The 13,183-nt window shown below is 31.7% G+C and overlaps 1 protein-coding gene and 1 long non-coding RNA gene across 2 annotated transcripts; both read left to right on the top strand.

The window, feature by feature from the left end:
* The first annotated feature begins 659 nt into the window (after nt 1-659).
* On the top strand, nt 660-5,591 carry LOC132738993 (uncharacterized). The gene is made up of 5 exons (XM_060726631.1): nt 660-1,334; nt 1,715-1,750; nt 2,294-2,379; nt 2,998-3,069; nt 5,475-5,591. The coding sequence occupies exons 1-5, from the start codon at nt 1,328-1,330 to the stop codon at nt 5,589-5,591; spliced, it is 318 nt and encodes a 105-aa protein (XP_060582614.1). The 5' UTR covers nt 660-1,327.
* Nucleotides 5,592-6,918: 1,327 nt separating this feature from the next.
* LOC132738990 (uncharacterized) lies at nt 6,919-9,598 on the top strand. The gene is made up of 2 exons (XR_009626941.1): nt 6,919-9,016; nt 9,410-9,598. It is a non-coding gene; the product is annotated as an uncharacterized LOC132738990 (long non-coding RNA).
* Nucleotides 9,599-13,183: the final 3,585 nt, after the last annotated feature.

Genomic DNA, 13,183 nt, shown 5'->3' on the forward strand with positions numbered 1-13,183 from the left:
TAAGTATCGCGCGATCATTTAGGCCACTTAGAATATTTAGAACTACATGCCAGTTTAACAAAATTATAATTATTGTCTTAAACAGTTTTTCAACTCTACTGTTTCGATTTTCATTTGAAACATTCAAGTTACTTCATTACATGCTTAGATGCGTAACGCAGATAAAAAATATTGGTACGCCAACTTTCTAATGTCGGTGAAAATAAATGGATTGGAACATGACGTGCTTATATGGCTATACACTGTGCTCGTTGTATATGTATGTTTTATATGTGTAGACTACTTATATTAAATAGTATGTCATTGTATGCAGAATTATGCAGTTTATTTCTTTACTCAATAAAATAAGACAGTAGAAAATAAGACAATAGAAATAACTTTGTATATTGATATATTCTGTGGATATTCTTTTACAGTACATGTACATACATTAAATAAAGAAAAAATACGTTCCATATGGCTATAACTCCCTTCCTTCCATTATGCTACAAACGCCAAATGCAGAGAATATTTAATTTTGGATATAAATATAACAATATAAAATAAATGTTTAGTTTTTACCGATTTTGATTTTTGTCTAATGATAATTGTAATATATTGGACATTTTCTTTCATTATGGATTTTGACGAGGATTATAAGCAATATAACATTGACTCGTAGAGAATAATGCAATGCGAATGACTGATTCTGTGTATGTCTTCGGACTTTAATTTCAATGTATTTGTAGACAAATTAATAAATGATTTATTTCCGTTTCAGCGAAAGCAAATTAATCGAAATCGGGTTGCCCAATGAACAGTCCAAAGCTCTAAATTTAAGCCAATCGGACGCTTCCGTTCAAAGACGATTTTTGTTGTTATAGTTTCCACCTCTGTATTAGGTAAAAGGTATTTAATGTTAGTGTCAATTGAACTTAAACACACGTATTTTGTCATTAAGACTAATAAAGATTACGAGGTCTTAAGGTACACTCTAGTGGAATAGGACTGAATAGTATTTCAAAATGGACTTTATATCATGAGTGCGGGGTGCAGAAAATGAACTTTAAAAGAAAAATATATTTAATATCTATACGTTGAATGACACGTTGTCTTACAGTTTTGTGGACCTTACCTACATGTACTTTGCTAGTTTTGTATTTCATTCTTGACCCCTTATGTGCAGTTAAACATGTACGGATGTCAAATGCTCATCTATGCTCATATTATCAACTATTTAAGGAGTTCTTTTTCATGTAATACGAATCCCACTTTGAAGAAAGCCTCGATAAGCTACTTTCTTATCAGTGATATGACTTAATTTTCATTGTTCTTTGCTGTTTTGGAAATGGGATGTAAGTTTTTTTACCTTATTTTTAACTGCAAAAGTGAAAAAAAATCAATAAAAAAAATCAATAAATAATGCAGAAAACTAAACAAATAAACGAATAATTGGCATCCATGTATTAAAAACTTTTGACGTTTGCATAAATGATTTGCTGAAATAAATGTTGTTTAATGTTGAACATTTATAATATGGTTTTACATTGTCTGAGAGGTTTAACCACTGTTCAAGGCAATTGTGTATAATATTTTTAACATAGATATCGACAGTGCAAATAGCTTTGCTGCTTTATTAATACCGTACTTAAATCCTACGGAATTTATCTCAATCTAGGTCATATTTATGTAAAACATTTATATGTTTCGTTTTATTTATTATCATTTTCTATAGGGATACTGTGTTGCATGGTCATCCTTTTAGCCAAAGGTAAGTTTGAAACTCTAATCTGTAATATATATATATATATTATATATATATATATATATATATAATATATATATATATATATATATATATATATATATATATATATATATATATATATATATATATAATATCAATTATCAATATATCCCCTGCCCATATTTTGTGCTCGCCAAAATTTACAAACCATAAACGTCTTCGTGTAACAAAGGAAAAGTACGTTGAGTATGATATTTAATTATTTTCTCCAATTGTTAATCATAATTCAGTTTCTGATAAAAAGGGAAATTCAGGAAGAAAATGGATCAAAGGCGAAATTTTAATAGGTCTTTTATTTTCATCTTTGCATGCAATTGTTGCTGAAACACAATGAAAAAAAATTCTACATATAAAACGGATGATTGCAAGATTAACCTTCATAGCGCGTTGCTTTAGTTCTATAAATATTTTATTATCGCTATAAGTGGCAGTATAGGCCTCGTTATTGTTAGTCATTTTCAGTCATATAATATATTATGCTATCATTTAAAGACAATTTTTACACAGGTAACAACGGACTCCTATGTTACTCATGTAAAGACGTGTCGAAAAATGAAACATGTCTAAATGTGACACAATGTCCCACTGCAGAGGTGTTTACTTTGTCGTATATTACCTGAAATAAAAATAGCTTAAAACTAAAATTTAAAATTAAAAGAAAACACAATCCAAGCATTTGATGAGATGACTAGATATCTTTAAGATGTGAATACCCCATAGGAATTACATACATGATTAATTAATGTTTAGTGCTTCAGTGCATGCATACTTGAACAATCCTGGTATATTATGCCACAGGTATTATTGTTATTGTTTTTCACTGTTAAAATACAAAAAAACTACTTATATATGTTATTTGTATCATCGTTTATGGACCTTTCTGTTGAAAATATGTCAGCTTTAAATCGTATACATAAACATGCACAGTGCTTTAACTTGTGTGCAGGTATTAGTTACCCGCACTCCAGAGCATGCCAATTGATTGACTCATTTTTGCTGGGGTTTACTTATTGTGACAGCAAAGAAAGGGAAAGCGATAGAAATATCATATTCAGATGCTCGTTCATAGGTTACTTTTTTCTGGGGGTTCATATTGTGACAGCAGGGAATGTATTTTAATGGTTGACTATGATACAAAAGAGAAAGAACATCAAAACACTAGGCAATCTGATTGATAGTCGTCTATACAATTTCTGCTCGTTTGTACACAGGTATGTTACGGAAGAGCCGACGGTTTTCATACTGGTGAAGTAAAACACACGTTTGGCTGCACAAGGGGCTTGGTAAAATATAATTTATTGCTTTGCATAAAAATATCAAATGGTATCGCAAATATGCTTAACAAATATAAACATTATGCATCTATATTAGCTCTGTCATAATTCTTATTTTAGAATGTATGTTTATTTAGCCAAAATCGAATCTACCCAAAAAAAGTTTTTATCTTAGTATATGTCAGTTGCATTTGGCTGTATGGCATTTTTTAAGAAAACAAAATACCGAAGTGTTTATGATTACCCAATTACAATACTCCAGAAGGAGATGTTTCGGTAGGACATTTTCCCAAACAAAACAAATTTAAAGAAATTGATATATATTTGCTTTTCATTGCATGTTTTCTAATTACCATTAGATGACAAAAATATAATCATATTTTCTCTCGAGTTATAGCATAAACTGAAAAATATCGGCGATTATGTCAAAATTGATATCAGTTATATTATATAGAGCGAAAACGACAAATATGTTTCAGTCAGTAAAAACCGGTATCTGTGGGACATCTTTATATTCACATAATAATTGTCTAGATATAATTCTGAATATTTGTGCTAAAAGTAAGAATTGGATAGGTAGAGAGATACGTAGGTGGGTGGGTAGGTAGGTAGGTAGGTAGGTGCGTTTACACTAAAAAGTATATATTTATTTGCAAACATTTCTTAATTCATTTTTTTCATTCTTAAACGGAGTATCTTCATTGAAAATGAAACTCCTCAGAAAAGAAGTTCTGCTGTAGGCATCTAGTACCTTAAGTCTCTCATTTGATGAATGTTTATGATAACACATCTGCTACTTCCCAGGCACTCCGTGAGTGATTTTGTAACAAGACATTTTTTTTTTATCTCAGTGCTCTTAAGCGACCTATAACAATCCTATTTAAAGAAACCTTTTAGACTGTGTAGATAATGTTTTATCATGTATTTTTGTATTTTCTGATCGAAGACCAGTAAAATACAAAGCGGACATTCAATATCTGACACATACTTTCACGACAGACCTAACAACAAATAGTTCTCAAAACAGCTTAAAACTAGTGATTTGAAAGAAAGAAATGTTTTTATTTCGTTACAAGTATCCAACAAATTACAACGCATTCAAAGTTTAAAAGTAGCGTCGGCTTATAGAATTGTCAATAAATACACAATCATAAATTACGCGGATGAATATGATTTTAATCAATGAAAAATGATATTTTTAGCGATGTCATTTACCGAATACTAGTACATGTATATAGATTTTACATGTCGGACTGTTTGGGCGAGAAAATTTTCGCTAAAGGTTTATCCTGAACAAAATACCTCGACGAAATAAATAAGGATTACAAACCCGGAATGCAAATGAAGTTCTAAATTTAGAATCACTTGGTTTTATCCAGGCGTTGTATGTATAGTAGGGGTAACGCGCTCGTTTCTGTGTGAGAGATCTGAAGTTCAAATCCCACTCGAGGCAATTTTTTTAAAATTCTTTTTTTAAGTGTCTGTTAAAGAAGTAGCCATAATATGCAAGGATAAAGTGTGACTGTCATAAAAAATGAATATAAATGATTTTTTGATGCAACATGCAACTCTAGTTGTGCAAAATTCGTTATGTATCAAACTCTGGTGCCTAGCAAGATGAACAGGAAAATGCATACAGATATACAGTACGATTTAGATTACAAAGATCAGAGAATACCACAGAGCTTGCAGCCCTTTGATTTGTCTTGATGGTGATGTTAATTTACGAAGTTTATGAAGATATGTCCCTCCCACATGGCCTTCACGTCGCATACGCTTCGTTACTGTGTTTGTTCACTAAATTATTTGTTCTATCTAGAACTTCGTTTTTCTTTTTTATTATTTAAATTTACCGACAAGGGAGCATTAGTATAGCGCAAAATTAAGTCGGCCAAAATGATGACTCTCTTAAGACCTAAAAGTATACTATAAAAGTTAAGTTATTCTATATATAACTATATGCTATTGTAATTACAATGTAGCTTAGTAACTATAATGAACCCTTTCTACGATCTGTTCTCCCTATTCTTCTCTGTAGCTTTCTTTTTATCGGTAATAATCAGATTCCCAACGATATTGATAATGTTTTTGGCATTAATCGATCGTTTAACCTTCATCATCAAGGCACTGCTCGTTATGCTGTGCGATAAACCTACTTGTAGTTGTCCGGAACGGAACAGCTGTGACATGATTTCAACAAAAATTGCCAGATATTTTCTATATATAATTTCCCAATTAGAAATGAATTTTACTGACGTTCTTACAGCCAGCTTTAAAGCCATACTTTCATTAAATAAGACGTAGCTCTGTGCATTGATGTTTTTCTCCACTTGTTGTTCAATAAAACTAAATATAAAAATATATCATGGTATCTGTTTCATTAAGATACGATTTTTCTTTATCTGATTGTGTAGGCTGTGCCAATGCCAGTTGGAAACACAACACTCTCATTTTGCAGCTCCCTCTGCCATGAGAACTTTTGTAATTTGAATGAATGCCGTTCAGGTACATATAAAACTATCAATATTTAACACAGATATCATGAATACTACATCTCATGAATACTATAAACATGTTTATCATGAATACTATATCTCATGAATTATATAAATGATGAATAATATATCTCATGAATACTTTATCTCATGAATACTATATGTCATGAATACTATATATCATGAATAATATATATGATGAATACTATATCTCATGAATTCCATAAATGATGTATACTACATCTCATGAATACTTTATCTCAGGAATACTATATATATATCATGAATTCTATATATCATAAATACTAAATCTCATGAATACTATATCTCATGAATACTATATAATTATATAATGTATTATATATATTATGAATACTATATCTCATGAACACTGTATATCATGAATAAAATATATCATGAACACTTTATCTCATGAATACTTTATCTCATGAATACTAGATATCATGAATACGATATGTTATATATACTATAGATCATTAATTACTTTATATCATGAATAATATATATCACGAAAAATATATATCGTGAATAATATATATCACGAATACTGTATATCATGAATAATATATATCATGAATACTATGTTAAATAAAGGGCATTCATCTGAGAACAACAATTTATTTTAAAGATGTTGGGGAAAGGTTGTTTTTATGACAACATTTCTTTATAGAAATATAAAATACTAGTACAAACGCTCTACAAATTCTACCCACTCATTTCATTTTATTCAGAAGTTTAGATTTATGTATTTATGTTCGATTTGTGTCAATTGAATGAACTTATTTCATAGGCGATTGTTGTTAAAAGCAATCATAAGCAAGTTTGTAGCAACAAAAAAAATGCAAAAACACATATAACTGAAATAAATGTTTAATTACTAGAAGAAAATCGAGATAACCTTCAATTTTTAAACGGGTAACATCAATATACGTTGAGATGTTTATCTTTGGTTTTGGTTGTTTAATAAAATGTTTGCAAAGTTGCAAGGGAAATTTTCTTGAAGGAGGGGTCAGATTTTTTTCAACTTTTTTTTTTTTAAAGTATTCACCAAATTTACAATACAAAAATTTTTATCGCCTTTTACATTCACAGCAAAAATGTAATAAATTCTTAAAAAAACCCTTCTGAAGACAAAATGTGTTTTTTGATTTTTACGAATTTTTTTTATCATCATAACTTTTTAAGGGAGTGTATTTTTTTCTATAGAACCCTAGTGAAAATAAAACATTTGAAAATCAAATCCCGTTTTGGCTGGGAGACATAAAGGTATTCAGGGAGTATTGGGTCCTATATTGTTGATTATTATAAAAAGTTGTTATATTTTCTAATTTGCGTTATGAAACTAAAATTTGTTCCGAATTGGGTCGAAGTTATCGTCATTGGTTTCTATAAAGCAACAGGAATTACAATTGACTAATTAAGAAAAGTTTTGTATTGAAAAATAAACCAATAATCATCATTCCATGTTTTGTTCACCAATTTTTAATGTTATATATCATATTTGAAATAATAAGTTTTTTGCTAGGATTGCAGTTTAAGAAGGATAAGCACTTCACAAATAATAGGCAAGAGAACTGCAGTGCAAAATTGTTCGGTTTGCTGCAAGACTAATTATTGTAATTTAGACGCATGTAGTGCAAATATGTCAGGTAGTAACATGAAATTTATACTACATATCTTATGTTAACCAATAACCTCCATTGTTATAGTTATAATGTTTTAACGTTTCATGTTTTTAATAAAATTTATACTTTATTTGCTATAGTCTCCATAGTCTTAATTTAGAAGAACTGTATTATATAAACATACTTAAGGGAAACAAGAAATAAATATTGAAAAAAAAGATTGAGATTGGATCGGCCTGAGCAGTTAAATGCTGTGTTATCACCACCGATCAGATCAACACGATCAAGCACGATCAAGCGATCGGGTACCGGTCTAGCTCGGTCTCGGTCTGCATGCGTGATCGGGAGTGGTCTACCTTGGTCGGCATGGCTCGGGCTTCCTACCCGAATTTGTTTGACATGTCAAAAAAATTTGAGTAGCGATCGAGTAGATAAGCGGTCGAGAAGCGATCAGTCTAGTTAAAATCGTGTATGACCGGCGTATAGGTTTGGGTGATTCATTTTAGTCCATTTTGTTATTATGTGATATTAAATTATTCGCTTTGATTAACTAAAGGCAGGCGATGGAAACATATTGTTAATTGTATATATCGCCGTATATAGGAACGGCAATAATTATTTATAATTTTAAAAAATGAACATCCCTCGCACATTGTAAGATTTTTTGCCTGTGGACATTACAATGTTGTTGTTCGCAAAGTACGGACCTTTTATTTCAAATATTTTTGACAGACACTTTGTCAAAACTAGTATGTTTCGGACCATTATCTTTCGATATTATGATGCAACAATTGACCTTTGATCGCCGTTACAGGCAACGAAACTTCCCCTCACAGGAAAGCGCTAACATACTAATGTCCGGTTCTCTGTATTTTTTTCTGATATTTCCCAATAATTGCGCCTAAAAATTAGGTCAGCAAGTATGCATTGTAGTATACAGATGAAGAAGCAACTATGAAATAAAATAGAGGATATTGAATGAGTGTAAGTTCAATATTGAATTTATTGCACGAGTTGAATAAAATTATATTATGTGAGTCTCTGGCGAGCATAATATTATTTTATTCAACAAGTGCAATCGAGCATAATATTATTTTATTCAATAATTGCAATGAATTTATTGCACGAGTTGAATAAAATTATATTATGCGAGCCTTATTATTTTATTCAACAAGTGCAATAAATTCAGTTATGAACTTACACGAATTTAATATTCTATTTATCATATACCCAAAATCAAGACTGTTTAAAGTAAAAGAAGAGTCATTTTTCATTGACGCGCCTATGGTACCCGAGTTCCATTTCGATGTTCTTTTAAATTATTAGGATGATATTTTATACTTTATCACTCTGAAATAGACGAAATGTATTATTGCAAAATCTGCACTGACCAGTATTGCTGTTAAGCCAGCTTCCCCCTCTCTCTCTATATATATGAAGCCCCAAAAGGGATATGCGGTTGATGAAATTACTTTATATTCCAGCAGATAAAGCAATCTCACAAGACTAACTGTAAGTTCGCAAAATTTCGTCTATCAATTTTATTTATTTAATTTTATAATTTATAATGAAGCATTACAAAAAGGTGAGTTGTTCCCATATTAAAAAACTTTATATATTTGTTTTAATTCCTTACAGATCATTTTGGTTGGACAGATTGGGGGTCTTATTCTGGTTGTTCTCAAACATGCAGTTTTGGCACAAAGACACGGACAAGGGAATGTTATCATCGTCTTGGTATAAGCATGAATAAGACATGTGTTGGAAATGCAACCGAGCAACAACAATGCTACATAATAATGAACTGTCCTCCAGGTATTATCAAAACATTTATCGAATTTTGATAAAATTTAAAACGTTTAAGTGTAATTTCAGATATTCATAAGATATTTAGTTTGTGAGTAATATAGTTGACACTTATAGTTACTTAATTGTTTAAATCTTTTATTGACAAATAATCACAGTTAAGACTAACATTATTTTATACACATGCTAGGGGTATTGAAGGTTATTACCATTAACTACAGTCCATGGACATGTTCAATCAAACCGAGTAATCAAGATCTTCAGTTGAACCTTGTGTTTTCTACATTAATTTATTTCAGACCATTTGTCTGATATTAATATTTCATGGTACTAAATAACATGCTTGATTAATCAATTTTTAATCAATATCATTGAAAGTAATCGAGGTATCTTTTTTGCCAGTGAATGGAGGATGGTGCTATTCTTTTAAGTATCCTCTCTGTAGTGGCTACAATGCTGCAAGGGCTGGCGCTTGTAAAAACCCATATTTAATCAACTTGGGATGTGGTTGTCCGCCACCACAATACGGCGGTTCACCTTGTCGATGATGTAGAACATAAAGATTGGCATTAAATATATTTTATCACACTATTTCATTATGTTGACTTGCTTGATTCCTCAAATGATTGAACCCGAATAATCTTTGATAATATAATTTGTCACGAACCTACTTTTATTCCTTTTTTCTTTTTAGGCATGTACATTGATAATTATTATATTGTTAATATTGATGTTAATCTTGATCTCTGAATTTAGAAGTCCAGTACCAGCTGTTATTAATGGGTGGCATGATTAATAATCTTTTCATAGATAAAAACATTCGATGGCCTATAACATTTAACATTATTCAATATTATAAATGTGGATGTGGCGTTAGAGGAAATTATTCAGTACGGTTTTATGAATGTTGTCAAACTCCATGGATATGTACAAATAAGCAATACTAAAAGTAAATGGCAAGGTAACATGTTTAATTTGTATTTAAATGAATACAGTCCATTCATGCGTAAATTGGTACATCGATCGCGGACCAAATTCCAGATATATTATGCAATCTTTTTGCTGACGATGAAGCAAACTGTGCTAGCAAACTGTGCTGATACTGCAAATTTCAGTCTCAGTTAAATTAATTTGTTTTGAATTTGGTTACATTGCGGCATGTCTTTAAAAGGGCTCAAGATTAAATAATTGTATTTAGATTATGCGGACCGCTCAGAGCATATGAACAACGAGTTATTCAACGGAAGTTTGTTAAATGCATATATGAGTCTTATATTTACACCTAAATTATCGTTGACGGTAGCAAAATGTATATTATATCAATAAAATTCTGGCAAGTCCTTACACTCTAACATGATTATTTCAATAATTTGCCTGTCGGTAAAACTTGCCTATACTTGCCTATGGTACTGAAATTTAAGGAAGTATAGTCTCCGAAATGTTTATCAACTTTACAGATTTCAAGGCACAAATCATTTAAAAAATTTGCACTGGGAGAGTGCAGAAGGATAAACATCATTAGATATGGGTGTAAACTACTTTGTTATGCCAAAACATAGATATCCTAGAAATTGTTATTTAATGTAAACTAGTTAGGGTTATAGGGTTAGTCAAAATGTTTGGGATATCAACCTATTTATTTATAAATTTAAACAAAGGATAATTGATTAGAGAGAACATTTCATGAAAAAGATTCAAAATTTCAATCCTGTTTAATTTTCAAATCCATGTTGAATCCATAATTTTTTTGTCTCTTATTTGCAATTTTATGTAAAGAAATGTACGAGAAGCAGATTTAGATGTTCGTATCATTAATTACAAACATTTAAAGAAACCGGACGACCTTATTTTGGATATACATGTACGAATTTGTCAAAAACTGTTATTTTTTCAACAAAGATAATGCCGCGGTGTAGTGGTAAGCAAACTTGACCGGCAACTCAGAGACCCGTGGTTCGAGGCCCGACTGTGACTTGCCGATTTTTCGTGTGATTTGTCATTGTATAATTTCCTTCTCGTGACTTTTTCACATACATGTCAATAGTAATAGTACATGAAACGAGTTAGTTACGAGGATATAACACTGACTGGGGCGACATCAAGGGTGTTTCTGCTAAAATATAAGCGAGGCTGTAAGGCCGAGGCAATTTTTTCTTAAGGAAACTTGTTGCCCATAAGCCAGTGTTATACCCCCGTAACTAACGAGTTTCATATACTATAACTGTTTTATCGCAATGACATAATTATTTTTGTTATAGAAACAAATAAATAAATAAATCGTTAGCTACATTAAAGTTAATTATTTATGATAAGGCAGTTTTTTCAAGTTGTTTTCGCTACCGAAAAAATATACAAAAGACCTCCACTTAATGAGTTGGATTGTAAACTGTTGCCAAGCTTGATTCAAGATTTAAGGGCTTTTTGTCAGTGGAAATAATTCATTCAGCGGATGTACCTTTTGATTAAATGAGAGTAAACTTATGTCATTAATTATCTTTATTTATATTTTTTATAATATTTTTATATCATTTTATTCTATTTTATTGATTCTATTTTTTTATTTTTTTTTGCTACTGGGAAATGGTCGTTACCACTGCCCCAATTTGGAGCCTCAATGAAAAAAGCAAGAGTCGGTTGAACCGGGTGATGCTCCCCGAATAGGTTTTGGACACAGGAAGGTATACCTTTTGTAGTGTCAGAGTTATGTCACAGACAAAGTTCAAAGTGTAAAAACAACCCAAATCACCATACCAATTTTAAAGTTCCTAGGCCTAAGCGTTCTTTAATTATTGCTCAGAAACCGTTTTTACTGACATGGTCAATGTGACATTGACCTTTGACCTCTTGACCCCAAAATCAATAGGGATCATCTGCTAGTCATGACCAATCACCATACCAAGTTTGAAGTTCCTAGGCCTCAGCATTCTTTACTTAATGATCGGAAACTGTTTTTACCTACAAGGTCAATGTGACATTGACCGTTGACCCCTTGACCCAAAAATCAATAGGGGTCATCTGTTTGTCATGACCAATCACCATACAAAGTTTGAAGTTCCTAAGCCTAAGCGCTCTTTAGTTATTGATCGGAAACCGTTTTTATCTACATGGTCAATGTGACCTTGACATTTGACCCCTTGACCCAAAAATCAATAGGGGTCATCTGCTGGTCATGATTAATCACCATACCAAGTTTGAAGTTCCTAGGCCTAAGCGTTGTTTAGTTATTGATCGGAAACCGTTTTTACCTACAAGGTCAATAAGACCTTGACCTTTGACCCCTTGACCCGAAAATCAAAGGGGGTTATCTGCTGGTCATGACCAATCACCATACTAAGTTTGAAATGCCTAGGCCTAAGCGTTCTTTAGTTATTGATCGGAATCCGAATTTGGGACATACGGACGGACTTACGGACGGACGGACAACCCGACGACTATATGTTCTCCCGAAATTTTTCAGGGAGCATAAAAACTGCATTGATATATACATTGAAATATACGAAGTGCAAAAAAAAAAAAAAAAAACTCAACCGATATACAACAGTCGAGTTTTTTTCCTATATGAATCAATGAAAAAACTCTACTTTTATGTATCAATACAGTTTTCAAATGCTCATTAAAGTGTACCGAGTAAGAACAAAGGAAAAGTTCCAAACCATTCGATAAATACATATATCACCATCGTATTATCGCATTTTCACCATTGTACCATCGTGAATCGCGGGTACAGACAAAATAAAAAATCAGTATTGTCCAAACGGAACACCGTACAGGACCAGACTGAATATTTCAAACTGCACACGCTCCATGAATACTGGTAATCCATCACTCCACTGTGAATAAAAATAAAATTTTCTTTGTTTAAACAAAGTGCATAAGAAGAAAATTATTTCCCCTGGTTTTGTTCCCGTCGGATCACATGAGGGCGCTATTCGCGCCAAAATCAGAACGTGATATTCGGAATAGCGTTGCAAATTCATTCAGCGCTTGGTTAATTGACTGTCAACATGTCCGAAGAAGAAAATTCAATTCCTTTTCAACCTACCGATAACGGTTCAACTCTACAGGCTCAATTAGCTGAGATATCAACACAGCTTTCTTTACAAAGGCCAGACGTAACAGAATTGAGAGCAGAGGTACGTGGCAAGAATATTTCCGTCGGCAAAGAGGTGAAGAAAA

This window comes from Ruditapes philippinarum, unplaced genomic scaffold (assembly GCF_026571515.1).
Source record: "Ruditapes philippinarum isolate M1 unplaced genomic scaffold, ASM2657151v2 ctg14109_1_1_1_1, whole genome shotgun sequence".
NCBI lineage: Eukaryota > Metazoa > Mollusca > Bivalvia > Venerida > Veneridae > Ruditapes > Ruditapes philippinarum.